We start from the raw sequence: 17,013 nt of genomic DNA, 5'->3' as shown, positions 1-17,013 counted from the left end.
GGAAAGATTATCTTTGTTTCAGGGTGATTTTCAATTCCAAATTGAAAAAGAAGACTCCCAAAAATAATAAGGGGGAGAAAGAAGAGGAGGAGGAGGAGGAGCAGCAGGAGAAAAAGGGGGAGGAAGAGCAGGAGAAAAAGGAAAAGGAGAAGAAGAGGAAAGAAAGGAAGAAAAGAAAAAAGGAAGGAAGGAGGAAGGGAGGGAGTGAAGAAGGAAAAGAGAGAAAGAAAAAGAAAAAGAAAGAAAGAAATAGAAAGAAAGGAAGGAAGGAAGGAAGGAAAGAAGGAAGGAAGGAAAAGAAAGGAAGGAAGGAAAAGGAAGGAAGGGAAGAAGGAAGGAAGGAAAAGAAAGGAAGGAAGGAAAAGGAAGGAAGGGAGGAAGAAAAGAAGGAAAAGAAAGGAAAGAAGGAAAAGGAAGGAAGGGAGGAAGGAAGGAAGGAAGGGAGGGAGGGAGGGAGGGAAGGATGGAGGGAGGGAGGGAGGAAGGAAAGAAAGAAAAAGAAAGAAAAGAAAGAAAGAAAGAAAGATTCTTATGGTAAAGGTGTAAAAGTAGATGCCTAAGCACAGAGGCTAGATCTCTTGCTCTTTTTCTCTTGGAATATAAGATTTGGGCTTCAAATAGTTTGTAAACCTTAAAAAGTATTCTGTCTAGGGCAGACACAAACGGCTTATGCCTTTATCCTACCTACTCAAGAGGCTGAGATCTGAGGATCACAGTTTGAAGACAACCTGGGTAGGAAAGTCCATTTGACTGTTATCTCATTAAAAAGCAAAAAGCTGGAAGTAGAGCTGTGGCTCAAGTAGGAGAGCACCAGTCTTCAGCAAAAAAAAAAAAAATAGGGGATATACCCATGCCCTAAGTTCAAGACCCAGCACTGGCACACACATACACACCATGCATGTACACACACACACACATACACACACATGCATACCTGCACGCACATGCACACACACACACAAGCATTCTCTCTAGATTATAAAAGGTTAGTTAAAATTGGCAAAGTCTTATGCAAGCAGAAATATCTTTGATTTAGAAGATTGGAGTGGCAAATGAATGAGAGAAAAACCCATGAGGCCAGTTTGTCTCTCCTACAGCCTCTGCACTGAAAAAAATATTGACTGGACACTCTACCTCTTACAAAGCACTAGTTTCCCATCTGGCTATGTACAGTATTCTGTTTACACTTAAAAATAGGTTTCTTGTTCAACACAATGGAAATGCTTAGGGCAGTCACTTCTATCTTTGTCTAGCCACAGTGCAGAACTGCATTATTGATCTTGGGATTTGTCCAAAGGACATCCAGGTGGTTATCAAAATTCAAAAGCATTTCAAAGGGCTAGTTGATAATCATAGGAAATATGGTGAAGGACAGAGTGTCGCTGAAAGCCACAGTAATTCTGGAGGAAACCTTCTTTGACACCTCATTTAGACTGGCATCCTTCTTTCTTTCATTAGCTTGGTAATAACTAGCAATCACATAGCAATTATCTTTGCATGAGTCAGTCAGAGTGAGTGCTACCTCCAGCATGGGTACCAGGACTAATGTACCTAGTGTGTCTTGGGAGCACAGAGTGAGATGCAATCCATGGTGGGGATGGGGAGGTGGAGGGATAGCAGCAGGTACTCCTTGCACTACTTCTGTGTCTCTATGCAGTCAGCCTAGGTGGTCAGCTTCACCACAGGATTATGAATCCCACACACCCTCCTGATTTCGAACTGACCCCACAAGTCCCTAGAATATGTCTAGGATATTCTTAACCAAGGATCATAGTAGCTTAATAGCTATGTGCATATGACTATATAAAATGATGCTTATCAAAATAAACTCCAAGAAATTGAAACGAGGTTTTCTTTTTCCTTTTTTACATAGGGTTTGCAGTTATTTCTTTTTTCTTCCTTTTGGTTTATTCCCCATTGTCTGTTTTTTATTTCTGTACACTTTGTCTTGTATATAATAAGTTTATCTGGTTTGGGGAAGGGAAGGGGAATCACAGAAATGGTGCAACAAAGGGTGAACCAATGCAACTGTGATACTCACTAGACACTATGTTGGAAATAAACTTTACAACTTGGAAGGGAGGCAAGTCAGGGTGGGGGAATGGGTGAAAATGAGGGAGGGGATAACACTGTTCAAAAAGAAATGTATTCATGACCTTACCTATGTAACTGTAACCCCTCTGTACATCACCTTTACAATAAAAGTTTTAAAAGAAAAAAGAAAAAATGTACTCATTACCTTGCTTACATAACTATAACCCCTTTGTACATCACCTTTATAATAATAAAAATTAAATATAATAAAACAAGTCCCAGACACGTGGCAGGGACCTGGTCTGGCTTTGCAAAGGAAACGTCTGGCACAGCTTAGGGCTGGAAGCCTGTTAGGGGCAGGGCTTTCACTCCTCAGAAGCTGCTGCCTGGAGAGACTGCCTGACTCTACCCTGGGCCCTTGGTTGAGCCCATCACTTACTCCTAAATCTAAAGAGTATATTCCCCATAAAGTTTTGAGTCTAGTCAGGCACAGGCCAGATGTAAAGTGATATGTAGTGTATACCTTCTGTGTTTTGAGTTTGTGATCTTCACGCTGGAATTTGTACCAGATGGATTTCAGGATGGAAGCAAAGGGAGTGACCCCAATTCCTGCCCCAACCATAACAGCCACTTCATACTGGAAAACATCCTCACTGACTGTGCCAAAAGGTCCATCCACCTTGATCCTAGCAGAAGATAGGAGACAATAGACAAGAGAAGTCTCATCTCTCCTCTCTACCTCAAACTTTGTCCCAGAAACGCCCATCCCTCAGCAGTCTGCTGCCACTTATTCCAATTATTCTTACCTGATGGAAGTCTCTGCTGGTCTATAGGACCTACCTAGGCATTGGTGGATACTGTTGTTCAAATGCCCTTATGAAATTTTCTGTCCAGTCCCCTGCTGCTCGGACATGAATGGAAAAGAAATCTTGCTCTGGAGCAGAGGTCAGAGTAAAGGGATGCCACTCCAGGAAAGAGATTGAAGGACAATTGACAAAGATATATTGCCCCACTTCCATACTAAAGCCATGCTTCAGCATTTGCAATTCCAAAACTTTGGATGGGTGCATAACTACCTGTGAATGAAACACAGAGACCATTGAAGGCAAACTCAGAAAATGTACAAGGACAAACGCAATAAATGAGCAAAGGTGGAGAACTAGTGAAAGTGTAAATTGCAAGGCCAAGTCCCTTCTCAAGGGGGCAGCAGCTATTTAGCTCCAAAGAATACAATGTACAACCTAGATTCAGTGTTAGCAGGTTTCCTATTTTTTGGTGGTACTGAGAATTGAAATCATAGCTTCAAATGCTCTGTCACTTGAGACATGCACCCAATCCTTTTGTTTATAGTTTATTTTTCTGATAGGGTCTCAAGTTTTCTCAGGCTGGCCCTGGACTACAATCTTCCTATCTCCACCTCCCTCATACTGGGATTATAGTCATGTACCCATGCATTGCCATGCCCAGAAGGCATGTCTTTTTTTCCGTTTATATTTTAAATACTGGCAAACTGTTTTGTTGTTATTAGTGTTGGTTGGTTGTTGGTTTTCAGTCTGTTAGTTTTGTTTTGTCTAGCGAATCCATCCCAGGGACTTGCACATACTATGGAAGCACTCTAGCACTGATATACAACCTCAAACCCCAGTTAAACATTGTGTAGATAAATTAAAATACATCCATAGGCTAGATCTGAATCAGACCACCTGTTACATCCTCAGTATAAACCTGTCCTGGTAGTTTCTATCAAACTTCTTTCTCCCATAACTGTATCCAGTACTGGAAAAACAGAGGTATGTTGTCTCAACCCGAAGTTTTTCCTGTTCCCTTCAGGAGAAGGCATTACGACAATTAAGTTCTATTCTCAGATAGACTAGAACTCTTAACAACAGCAAAAGGATAGTAGGTACTTCTTTACCTTGGTTATCACAACCTTCTGCTGGGAACGACAAAACCGCAGGAATTTTTCAAAGACATATAGAATAAATGGGGCAATAATCCACTTCCAAGACTACAAAAAAAGGAAAGAATGAGGTTACCTATCAATCTCCCATTTATAACTTGTATGCATAGTACTTCATTCCTCCACTCATCCAATGAATATTAAGTTCTCTGCTGTGTATCATTATCAAGCCACTAATATTCAGATACAAATGAAAGTGAGTATCCTAATCTGTTACTCATAAGACAATTCCCTGAAGCAAAAGCAAAAGACACAAATAAAACATATACATGTGCACACTCATATGTATACATATGCATGCATACATATTCTTACAGTATATATAAATATATAATTTAATTTTGAAAAATTAAGACCATTTTCCAGGGCAACTTGCCCATTGAAAAACAAACAGAAAAGGTAAATGTGAGAGCAGCACGGGTGGCTCACACCTGTAATCTTAGCTACTTAAGAGGCTGAGAACCAGAAAATGGTGGTTTGAGGCCAGCCCAGACAGCAGAGCTCACAAAACCAACTTCTCAGACCATAGCTCGGTGCAGTGGCTCTGGCCTGTCATATGAAGTCTTGTAGGAGGCTGAGATTGAAAGGATCAAAGTTCTAGATAGAAAAACCCAGGAGATTCCATCCCCACATAGGGAAGATAGAGTTGGCAATTTGAAACAATAAAGTAGGTGGAGTGCCTGAATAAGTGCCTGAAGAGTGAGACTCATATAAAATATAGTTATTAAAACACAGGCTTGAGCTGAGTATCAGTGGCTGTAATCCTAACTGTAATCCTAACACTCAGGAAGCTGAGATCTTAGGATCATGGTTCAAAGTCACCCTGAGTGGGAAAGACCATGAGACTCTTATCTCCAATTAACCATTAGAAAGCCAGAAGTGGGGCTGTGGCTCAAAGTGGTAGAGTGCTAGCCTTGAGCAAAAGGACCTCAGTAATAGTGCTCAGGCCCTGAGTTCAAGCCCCATTTCTGTAAGAATAAAAGCCCCAGAAGTTCAGCCGTATCACATCTTCAGACCCTGCTTTCAAAACCCAATACCAGTACCAAAAAACCCCAACAAAAACAAAAGCAAAAAAAACAACAACTAAGAAAAAAGCTGAAAGGATATGGCTTATAACAATAACCTATAAAACTTAAAATGCTACCACTTCTCATATGCTCAAAGCATTTATCATCTAGTAATAAGTTTTTCTCTTGCTTATTATTATTACAAAGCGGGCTTTCTATACCCTAAGATTTTCATGGATGACAAGTTACCTATATACATACAGGAACTACTAAAAATATATTTCCTAGCAATTCTAAGTGATGAGCCCTCTGTGGAGTGGGGTGTCTTATGCTGCTTGAGGCAACACTTCCTTGAGTGTCTATGAGGAAGGAAGGAGCGGAACTGTGGTTAGTGTTAACTGAAAGTAGGCATGATAGAATTTGATGCTGTTTCTTCTTTATTTTTTTTTTAGGGGGGGGGATCGGGTCATGGGCCTGAACTCTGGGCCTGGGAGCCGTCTTTCAGCTCTTCAGCTCAAGGCTAGCGCTCTACCACTTGAGCCACAGAGCCACTTCCGGCTTTTTTTCTGCTTATGTGGTGTTGAGGAATCGAACCCAGGGTCTCATGCATGCAAAGCAAGCACTCTACCACTGAGCCACCTTCCCAACCTGTTGATGCTGTTTCTATTCTTTTTTTTTGGGGGGGGGGCGGTTGTGGGGCCTGAACTCTGGGCCTGGGCACTGTCCCTCAGCTCTTCAGCTCAAGGCTAGCACTCTACCACTTGAGCCACAGCGCCATTCCCAGCTTTTTTCTTTTTGCATATGTGGTGCTGAGGAACCGAACCCAGGGCCTCTGGCGTGCAAGGCAAGCGCTCTACCACTGAGCCACCTTCCCAGCCCCGATGCTGTTTCTTATACTCAGCTTGATTCAGAATGCTTGAATAAAACATACTTTAAAATGGGTAATAACAGTATGATAATATTAGCTTCAAAAATAGTATAGTTACAAGAACATATTAGGGTTGTAATGTGGCTCAACTCAACCCTGGATTTGATCACCAGCATCTCAAAAATTAATTTAGTTAATTGAAATTATAAAACAAAATGTTATATTAGTCTTCCTTCCTTCCTTCCTTCCTTCCTTCCTTCCTTCCTTCCTTCCTTCCTTCCTTCCTTCCTTCCTTCCTTCCTTCCATCTTTCCTTCCTTCCTTCCTTCTTGCCTGCCTGCCTGCCTGTCTTCTTTCTGTCTTTCTTTCTCGTGCTCTATACCAGACTTGAACTTATCAATATACTACGTAGCATGGCTCCTGGATTTCTCAGGGGTAGAAATGGAAGGAAAATTTACTTTTCACTGTGTGTTCTTCTTCTCTTTCTCCTTCTCCTTCTCCTTCTTCTCCTTCTCCTTATTATTCTTGCCAGTATCATGGCTTGAATTCAGCAACTCATACTCCCAATTTCTTATTTCTGCTCCCAATTGGCACTCTACCACTTGAGCCACACCTCCACTTTTCTGGCCTTTTGTCAGTTAGCTGGAGGTAAGAGTCTCTTTGATTTTTTTGCTCACATTGGTCTCAAACCTCAAACCTTAGTTCTCAGTCTCTTGAGTACCTAGGTACAGGCATAAGGCATCCATGCTCAGGTTGGCACACATCTACAATTCCAGGTACTTGTGAAGTAAAGATTGGGAAGATCACAGTTGAAGCCAGTGCCAGCAAAAAGCAAGATCCTATTTCAACCAATCAATCCAGGTATGGTGGGTCTCATAGCTATAATCCTACCTATGCGTGAGGCCATATGTAGGGGAATCATGGTCCCAGGCTAGTCTCAAGGAGAGACACAAGACTCTACCTGATATATAACGAAAGCAAAACTTGCTGGTGGCATGGGTCAAGTGGTAAAGCTCTGTCTAGCAAGCACAAGGTCCTGACCTCAAACACCCTCAGATACAAAAATATAAAATTATCAAGTACAAAAAAGGATAGAGTAGCAAGGTGCCAGTAGCTCATAACTTAATCTTAGCTACTCAGAAGCTGATATCTGGAGGATCAAACTTCAAAGCCAGACTCTATTTCCAATTAAGCAGCAAAATGCCAGAATATAGACATGTCTCCAATGGTAGAGCGCCATCTGTGAGCAAGCAAAACCTGGGCAGGAAAGTCTGTGAGACTCCTATGTCCACTAAACTACCCAGAAAGCCAAAGTCAAGCTGTGGATTCAAGTGGTAGTGCCTTAGCCTTGAGTACAAAACTCAGGGACAATGCCCAGAATTCAAGCCCCAGGACCAGCACACAAAAAAAGAAAAGAAAGAAACTAGATCCAGATGCTAGTAGCTCATGCCTGTAATCCTAGTTACTCAGCAGACTGAGATCTTAGAATTGCTGTTCAAAGCCAGCCCATGCAGTCTTTTGCCCCAATTAACCAGCAAAACTCGGGCTGGGAATGCAGCCTAGTGATAGAGTGCTTGCCTAGCATGCATGAAGCACTGGGTTTGATTTCTCAGTACCACATAAACAGAAAAAGCCAGAGTGGTGCCATAAGTGGTATAGTGCTAGTTTTGAGAAAAAGAAGCTCAAGAACAGTGCTCAAATCCTGAGTTTAAGCTTCAGGACTGACAAAAAAAAAAAAAAAAAACAGCAAAAATCAGGAACAGTAGGCAAGACTCCAGTAGAGCAGCTGTCTAACAAATGGAACACCATGAATTCAAGCACCAATATTGTCCAATAAATAAATAAATAAATTTTAAAAGCTTTTCTTTCCTCTGTGAAATTTTGTCCAGGATTTCATAGCTGAGCTTAGGGATAATACTGTGATAAAGAGTTTAATCTTTGGATTCTGAAATGCCTTAAATTTAAAGTCTGTTACTTACTGTGACTTTACTTATCTATTATAATACTTGTCCTATTGTCTAAAATGGAGGCAATTCAAGCACCTGCCTTACAGATAGGCACACTATACAGTAATACTGGGACAAAGTCAGTGCTATCAGGAATGTGGGGGTCCATTCTTACTACTATGGGGGATACACATGCAACAATCATCAGTTCTTCTGCAAAATCCCCTGCTACCTGCCTAGTGGTGATTATATCACAAGTTACTTGAAGTTAGGAAACTTGTAGATAATCCTTTCTGGAACCAGTCCAGGACTGAGCTAAAAATAACGGTTCTAATCTGAGTAACATGAACAATAGCAATAGTTCCTAACAAGAGTCTGTCCTCATCCACAATGTTCTTACCTCAGGGGGGTGTCCCTCAAATTGAGGATGCTTACAGTCTGAGTTATTCTCACCCCACTTCTGAAAAGACTCTGCACATTCACTGGGGTGACTATCAACCAGGCTTTCCTCTGTTTGACCACGGACAATTCCACTGGAACAACAAACACAAAGAAGAACCATTTAGAAAATGAATTATGCAAGGTTGAGGCCCGGGATAGTAACACAAGGACATTAAGACCTTACCCAATGCCATGAAGCACTAAGCAGATGATATAGATGACAAAAAGGTGGTGGGTGTACCAGAAGAGCTCAAAATAATTCCTTCGGATAAACTCTGTAGCTGAGGTTACCATGAGAATCAAAGCTAATGTGATGATCACTCCAGTGAGCCCAGCAATACTAGTGAATGTCATATACATCACTGTCTGTGAGAGGAGAAATGTCAGCCTGACCCACTGTCCACCAAAGATCCCGTGACCTTCTCAGAGATCATGGGAAGCAGCTCCCAGAGGCCATTGACCCAACTCACCACATCTGGGGACTGGAAGGGATTTAGCCAAGAGTTTCCCTGTTTGTCATGATGAGACAGGCTGGAAAGAACAAAGGCCAGAGATCCATTTGGGCCCTGTTGGCTTCCACTGTAGCGCTCAAAGTTAAACAGGTGTGCAATGATGTGAATAACTAAATGGAAAGATGAAAAGCCAGGTTGTGTCTCTGGACCATTGTGGCAGGCATGCCCCATCAGAACATGAGAGTCCTATATGTAGTGCCTAGTAGAAATCAGAGGCCACAGGTGGTGCAGTTCCAAAATCCTTTTCATTTCCCAAAGGAATAGAGTGTAAGCTGTGATCATAGGTCTAGAACAGTTCCTGGCAAATGATACAGGTGTTCAATAATCTTTAATATATATGGATATATATATATGGATAAATGAAGCTAGATTCTGAATGCCCTGAATCCCAAAGTTTTGTGGTTGTCCTGACTTACTTGTGAATATGCTGATCATATACGCCACCAGCTTATGGAAGGTAAGATTGTAATCCAATGGCTTTCTCAATGTGCGGTTGCAAAACTACAAAGGTAAAGTGATTGTGGTTAGGTATCACCAGTCAGCCTTGTGAGAGTCACTAAGTAACCCATCATCAATATGATTTAGACTGAACTGGCCAATAGCTAACCATCTTTGCCCACTCCCTTAGTCACCAAAGGAGACCTTTATCTTCCATTCCCAGGGACTTAGTGTTGGACTGGCCTAATGGGGGTGCCAGAGTTTCTTTAATGTGAAAGTTAACATAGGCATAGCTGGGACTCACTGAGCAGGTGCCCCTCAAGAATGACAGCAGATTACGACACACAGAAATCAGGATAAGCATGGTGTTAAAATTCAAGCAGCGAGCAGAGGCTCGGGCCACGGCCAACGCTGTCTAGAGCAGAGGAGAAAAAAAAGAGAGTTAGCTGCTATATCTAGCTTCTACGTGGTAAATACTGGCCCATCACACTCATCAAAGACCTGCAAATGGATACAGGTACAGTTTTCTGCAGCTTTCCAGTTTCCAGTCTCTCTCTCCATGTCTGTCTCTCTGTCTGTCTCTGTCTCTGTCCCTGTCTCTCAGGGCTAGCACATTCAGGCCTATCTCTCTGCAAAAGACAGAAAATGTGCTGGACCTAATACCTGAGTAATTCTCATGACAGTGGTTTGAAAATGTTTGATCATATATTTATCAATATAAAAGAGAATAGGATTTAAAGTGATTCCATATTCACAAATGCATTCTATAAACATAATATTTTATAGAGAGAATTTTTATTCAACACAATTATAGGTTTGTTTTTTTTTGGTCCAGTCGTGGGGCCTGAACTCTCCGCCTGGGCGCTGTCCTTCAGCTCTTCAGCTCAAGGCTAGTGCTCTACCACTTGAGCCACAGCGCCACTTCCGGCTTTTTTCTTTTTGCTTATGTGGTGCTGAGGAATCGAACCCAGGGCCTCAGGCATGCAAGGCAAGCGCTCTACCACTGAGCCACCTTCCCAGCCCACAATTATAGTTTTATTATTTGTCCTCCCTAAAATAATCTGGAGGATCACACATGCTTTTATGTTCATTTTAAATAAAGACCAAAAGTAATGATACGATTTTAGATGGTGACCATTTTATTCTCTTTTCTGTATTTTCTAATATTGAAACTGTAAGAATGTAATCATTATTGAAGAAAACCAACAAAAATAATAACCATTATATTTGATATCTTTGAATACTAGAGAGAGCTTAGTCAAGACTAGTAAACCCCTTGGAGCAAGATTCTTAAAAGTAAGTAGACAATTTAGAAGAGAGATCTTTTCTTGTTTTGGAAGAGAGATCTTTTCTTGTTTTGGAGCCAAAGCCTAGTGCATGTTAGGCAAGCACTTTGCCAAGAGCTATATCTCCAGCCCTGAAAAAGTAGAACATCTAAGAACAGAATTTCCAAGCTGATTTCTCCACATGGCATAAACTAAGAGCAAGTTGATCCATCAATAAAAGCTTCTCTTCTAAAAAGAGAGAAGTCAGTGCTTTATAGAAAGATAAAACCAAGATACAAGCCTGACTAGGTATAGGCTAGACACAGTAACAATTCTTTGGTAACTAAGATCAACCTTTCAACTGTGTATTAGTGGTCTCTGCGTCTGTAGGTGTACTTTGATCTCAGGCTACAGAGTGAAACAAGATTGTAGTACTAAGCCAAAGTGTGGATGACAATGAAGTAATATTTTTTGCACTTCCTCTTGCTGGCCAGTCTTAACATGTGTACCTGGAGACTCAAAAAATAAGTATGACCAGCCACTAGTGACCCATGCCTGGAATCCTAGCTACTCAGGAGGCTGAGACCTGAGGATCATGGTTTGAAGCCAGCCCAAGCAGGAAAGTCTGTAAGACTCTTATCTCCACTAAACTAAAAACAAAACAAAACAAAAAAAACATGCAAGTAGAACTGTAGCTTAGAGTGCTAGCCTTCAGCAAAAACACTAAGGGACAGAGCCCAGGCCCTGAATTCAAGCTCCAACACTGGTGAGCATGCATGCACACGCGCACGCGTGCGTGCACACACATACACGTAATGGTTCAAGTTCATAATTTCCCAACCTTTCTCTAATATTTTGTCCTGTTTGTTGTATGTTTTGTTTTGTTTTGTGGGTTATTTTGTCAGCACTGAGGCTTGAACTCTGGCCCTCACTCTCTCAGGTTCTATCACCTAAGCCACACCTATATTTCTAGCTTTGTGCAGTCAGCTGGAGACAAGAGTCTCCAATTTTTCTGCCCAGGCTGGTTCCACATCTTGATTCTTGAAACTCAGCATTCTGAGTATGTAGGATTATAGGTGTGAACCACTGATGTCCTCTCTAATAATCTTCAAGTCACAAAAACTATTTTTCCAAACAACCTAACCCAGGGCACCATGACATTAATTAATAATCCAGGTGAAGATCTAGTGTCCATAATGACCAGCTAAGCAGGCGATGAAGTGAGCAAAAGCTGCCCCATTGGCTTTCCATTTATGCTCTTCCTCATGACTTGTGCTCTGAGTCACACTTTGATTGGTCTTTGTAGAGACAGCTGGTTCCATTTCTGAGTAATTCGTCTCAGAGAGCCTACATTTTCACATTGGTTCCCATGGCTTACTTATTTGAGTTACAGATGTTTCTTCAAGCTAAAATTGGTAAGTGAATTGACAATATAGGACTATATTTTCACACTTCTGTATGCTGTGGCAGCTATCTGTAAACGATGGGTTTTTTGTTAAGAAAACTTTTTGATATTGCAGCATGCTGGAATATCTCAATGTATATTCATTTCTCTCTATCAGCTCTCACCAATGCTATAATTGAAATGCTGCTATTATGAATGTCTCTGTAACTATGGATTTCTACTACTTCCTCTGTCACTGATTTGATCTGGTTCAAAGGGAATCCATATTTTCTCCCAAGGGGAGTATGAATTTAAAACTACCCTATCAATCACAGCCCAGGCCCAAAGTGAGACTCTACCTCAAAAATAACCAATGTGAAAGGGAGCTGGACATGTGGTTCAGGTGACAGACTGTCAGCCTTACAACTACAAGGCCCTGAGTTCAATCCTAAGTCCTGTCTCAAACAAAAACCCACCCTATCAAATAATTGAATCACTTGTAGTACACCAGTGCATTGGCCTGTGGCTTTCTTCAAAGGCTGAGAGCTATATGCTGTGATATAGTGGTACTAAATGCTTGAACAACTAGCTCTTGTGGGAAAACAGATTTCCCATTTCCAGCATCTGCTTATTTTGAAAATGCAATGAATCCCACCGTAGTAGATTTCATTGGCATTAAACACCACTGAATGCAGACTTGGGAAGAGAAATCCACAACTGCTGAGTTGCTCACAGGGAAAGATATTTGAGATACATGAAGTGTAAAAATGATTGTCTAGCCAATCTACAATATTGTACTATTCATTGTGATCTCCAAATGGATCCTTTGATTACAAATAGAAAAATGTTTGTTTTTAAAGATGAGTTGTCTTCAAATATGTGCATTGAGGAGCCTTTGAGGAAAGCGATTTTTAAAAATCAGTAAGAAATAATGAAATGGTTAAAGAAATGTATTTCTGTTTATCAAAATATATAGAACTATACAGAAGAACCAAAACTCACAATATGGAAATTAAAAGTGTACAGTATAACCAAGCCAGTGGTTTACACCTATAATTCTAGCTACTTGGAAGGCTGTGATCTGAGAATCATGGTTTGAAGCCAGCCCAGCAGGAAAGTCCATAAAACTCTTATCTCCAATACATTACTAAAAAAGCCAGAAGTGGAGCCGTGGCTCAAAGTAGTAGAGCACTATCCTTAAACAAAAGAAGCTTAGGGCAGCACCTAAGCCTTGAATTCAAGCCCAGGACCAACAACAACTAAAAGGAATGGGGTTGGGAATGTGGCTCAGTGGTAGAGTGCTTGCCTAGCATGCATGAAGCCCTGGGTTTGCTTCCTCAGTACCACATAACCAGAAAAAGCCAGAAGTGGTTCTGTGACTCAAGTGGTAGAGTGCAAGGATTGAGCAAAAGAAGCTCAGGGACAGTGCCCATATCCTGAGTTCAAGCTCCAGTACTGGGCAAAAAAAAAAAAAAAAATATATATATATATATATATATATATAAACAATAGTACATATCTCAAAAATAAAAACAAATCCTATGTGTCTTGTGTATTTATGGATATAAATCAGTATGTCTAGTTATAAACACACCCAACTATCAACAGCAGTTAGCTCTCAGAAGTTGAATGGGAGAGGGATTTTCATATCCTACTGATATATTTCTATGTGGCTAGTTGTCTTGAAAGCATCATCATTTATAACTAATTTTAAAATGAGGCTTAAAATGAAATCACAGGAAATCAGTATGATTCATGTTTCTGCTGCTGACTTTTTAGGCCTATAGTAATCAGGTTTTTATACCTAGTCACATTTATTGCATCATTCTCTTAGTAAAAACCTATTTAAAAACAAATTAATACTTCCTCTGGAGATTTAGTTTCTAAAAAGACATCAAGGACAAATATTTAAAATGAAAAAAACAGCAGGGTGAAATAAGTCATGGGCAGAATATTAAAATTCATTGCGATCTCCACGTGGATCCTTTGATTACAAAGAGAAAACAAGATGAACTGTCTTCAAATATGTGCATTGAGGATTCTTTGTGGAAACCTATTTTTTTAAAAAAGAATCAACAACAAGATGAAAGTGATTTAGCCAAATCCCTTACCTGTCAGTGCATAGTAGAGTACAGATAGCTATTAGGTTTGGCTCACATACATCAGCCTTGGAAGAATCTGTCTCACCTCCAGACTTCCTGGTGACCTTCATATTCTTGTGTGAGGCTCACTCTTTCCCCTTCTGAGCTTGAACTTCCACTTTCTCCATTCTGTTCCTCTGACCTGACCATATTTTCCTGCAGATCTCGAGTTTTGCATTTCTACCTGCTTTTGAGATCCAATATGTATCTCAAGTATCCCTCTTGTTCTATAGGTGACATTAGTCCACACATGGTTCTCAAATTGTTTGTTTTTAATTTTTCCTGTTTTACAATCTTCTCCCTCTCTCTTCCCTTCTCCTCCTCTTCCTCTTCTTTTTCCTCCTTCTCGTCTATTTCCTTCAACTAAATTTTTTCTTAAAATAAAGCAGGAGGGACTGGAAAGGTGGCTTAGTGGTAGAGTGTTTGCCTAACATGTATGAAGCCCTGGGTTTGATTCCTCAGTACCACGTAAACAGAAAAGGCCAGAAGTGGCACTGTGGCTCAAGTGGTAGAGTACTAGCCTTGAGCAAAAGAAGCTCAGGGACAGTGCCCAGTCCCTGAGTTCAAGCCCCAGGACTGGCAAAAAATAATCAAGCAGGAGTCCATAAATTCATAAGTGGGAGCAGGGACACCTGAGTTGCTGAAAACCTGATGGAAAACCACCACCTAAAGGTTTTCTTTATTTTTTTTTTTTTTGTCAGTCGTGGGGCTTGAACTCTGGGCCTGGGTGCTGTCCCTCAGCTCTTCAGCTCAAGGCGAGCGCTCTACCACTTGAGCTACAGCACCACTGGTTTTCTTTATTTTATGTCTTCCTTTGGGGCTGAGAAAATCCTCCAGATTAGGACAGGGTCAGGTTTAGTAAATAAAAATACAGAATATCCAAATAAATTGAATTTCATATTAAAAATGCGCACATTTGTATAGCTATGTTTATATTCATATTTACATATTCATGTAAAAATGATCCAGTTTATCTGAAATTCAATTTTAAATAAGTACTCTGTTTTTTCTGGTAAACCCAGTCTACAAGAAAATTAGAACATTGTGTCACAAAGAGCTCAAGTATTAGAGACTTAAAAAATAGTCAAATCTGCTGGTATGTACATGTAATTCCAGATATTCCAAAGGTAGAGATAGAAAGATGATAAATTTGATGCCAGCTTGGGCTACTTAATAAATTTAAGGCCAGTGTGGCTTTAAACAGCAAAACTCCACCTAAAAAAGAGAAATTTTTCACAACTACAATACTTACCCCAAGAATTTCTCTTGTGTAATAGTACTTTTCATTCTTCTCAAAATTTAAAAATGCAGATACAAACAGGTAAATATTCAGCCCTAACCAAACAACCTAGAGTAAAAAAAAATCAAGAAATACATGAATTTGGAAAGGAACAGAAATAGTGGCAACCTTTTTTACTATTTTGTGCTAATAGTTTTATTATATTTTCTGTTTTCATTTGCAGTGAGTACAATTCAGTGAGGATAGAACCTAATTTCAGAATAAATGCTTTTAGTTATTTGGCACTAATGAGCAGAGTTAGTAGGGCTCAGTACCTACACCTCAAAGATCCCAGAGCATCTGCCGGGCACCAGTGGCTCACGCCTGTAATCCTAGCTACTCAGGAGGCTGAGATCTAAGGATCGCAGTTCAAAGCCAGCCTGGGCAGGAAAGTCCGCAAGACTCTCTTATCTCCAATAAATCACCAGAAAACCGGCGCTCGCCTTGAGCTGAAGAGCGCAGGGACAACACCCAGGCCCAGAGTTCAAGCACACGACAGACCAAAAAAAAAAAAAAAGATCCCAGAGGATCTCGGACTACGGAAGCAGGGAGTAGTCTGAAGTGGTTAACCACCCCTGTTAATAGCAGTTAGGGTTTCCATCTAAGAGGAATGAGGAAAAAAAGAGAGTACTACTAGGTAGATAGGGAATAAAACGTGATGGACATAACACAGGGCAGATAACAAGTGGCCCATCAAGGTGCTCTTGTTCCCATAATGCCTCGGGCTACCACTCAAACATTTCTTCCCATAATGCCCTAGGCATTATGAAAAGAGCCAGGGCAGCACATGCACAAGCCACCAAGCAATCAGTGAAAAGCCCAGGAGAGGAACTATGGGGGGATTCCTGTACTATAAAAACCACTCTCTGAGAGGACTCCATTGGATGCCTCTTTTTGGGGTCTCTCTTCTGAGAGTCTTTACTATCCCTTCGTGGTTTTCTTTTCTGTCTGTTTAAAATAAATAGCCGGGTAGTGGCTTATGCTTCTAATCCTTGCTATTTAGGAGGCTGAGATCCAAGAGTCAAGGTTCAAAGACAGCCCAGGCAGAAAAGTCTGTGAGACTCTAAGCTCCAATTAACCACCAAAAAGCAGTCAGTGGAGGTGTGGTTCAGTGTTAGCTGAAGAAATCAGAAAAATAATATTCTGTGACATGAAAATTATATGAAATTCAAATTTTAGTAACTGTAAATAGTTATTCAAACAGCCACACCTACTTATTTCTGTATTGTTTATGGCTGTTTCAGGACACAATGGCAGAGATGAGTAACCAGGACTCACCATATGGCTCATAAAAGCCTAAGTTATGTTCTGTCCAAATTTGTATAGAAACATTCACCAATTCCTGGTCTACAGCTTTCAAAGTATTGCATTTGAAAGATAGTAGTGAGCAAATTTCTGAAGAAACAAAGAAGAAATTTAGCATCTACAATTAAAACCCATCTAAAAGTACTAAACCACTCCTTAATTACTTACTGACACACATTGTCTTGTTTTTAGATTGTAAATCTTTTTATCCCCCAAATTAACTGAGTGTTGTTTTGGATTCCTTTGAGCTTTTAAGACTGCATTTGCCTGTCCAAAGTTCTATGTCTACATTGCTTAAAGGGGGAAATTTGGAGCCCACTGCTCACTGCTTTTGTAGACCACCCAACTGAGTTCTAGCTCATATTGGTTGTGCTAGTTTGTACTTCAGCAGATCTAAATGGCACTAGGATACCTTGAGAAATAGTCCTGTTCAA

General features: G+C 40.6%; 1 protein-coding gene across 4 annotated transcripts in view; it reads right to left on the bottom strand.

The window, feature by feature from the left end:
- Nox1 (NADPH oxidase 1) overlaps positions 1–17,013 on the bottom strand; it is a 30,868-nt gene that overhangs the window by 10,902 nt on the left and 2,953 nt on the right. For 2 of the 4 annotated variants that reach the window (XM_042683043.1, XM_042683045.1), the window contains exons 2-10: positions 15,244–15,343; positions 9,510–9,616; positions 9,184–9,268; positions 8,726–8,877; positions 8,440–8,621; positions 8,215–8,347; positions 3,950–4,042; positions 2,875–3,110; positions 2,558–2,720 (exon numbers count right to left, since the gene is read on the bottom strand). In XM_042683043.1, coding sequence (XP_042538977.1) covers positions 2,558–2,720; positions 2,875–3,110; positions 3,950–4,042; positions 8,215–8,347; positions 8,440–8,621; positions 8,726–8,877; positions 9,184–9,268; positions 9,510–9,616; positions 15,244–15,343 — 1,251 coding nt within the window. Of the gene's footprint in view, positions 1–2,557; positions 2,721–2,874; positions 3,111–3,949; positions 4,043–8,214; positions 8,348–8,439; positions 8,622–8,725; positions 8,878–9,183; positions 9,269–9,509; positions 9,621–15,243; positions 15,344–17,013 lie in introns of all 4 variants that reach the window. The other 2 variants (XM_042683046.1, XM_042683044.1) reach the window with 2 other exon arrangements.

The sequence above is a fragment of the Dipodomys spectabilis genome, unplaced genomic scaffold (genome assembly GCF_019054845.1).
Source record: "Dipodomys spectabilis isolate Male_0828 unplaced genomic scaffold, ASM1905484v1 ptg000077l, whole genome shotgun sequence".
Classification (NCBI taxonomy): domain Eukaryota; kingdom Metazoa; phylum Chordata; class Mammalia; order Rodentia; family Heteromyidae; genus Dipodomys; species Dipodomys spectabilis.
Note: the sequence above shows the minus strand (reverse complement) of the source record. Positions and strands in the feature narration are given on the sequence as shown.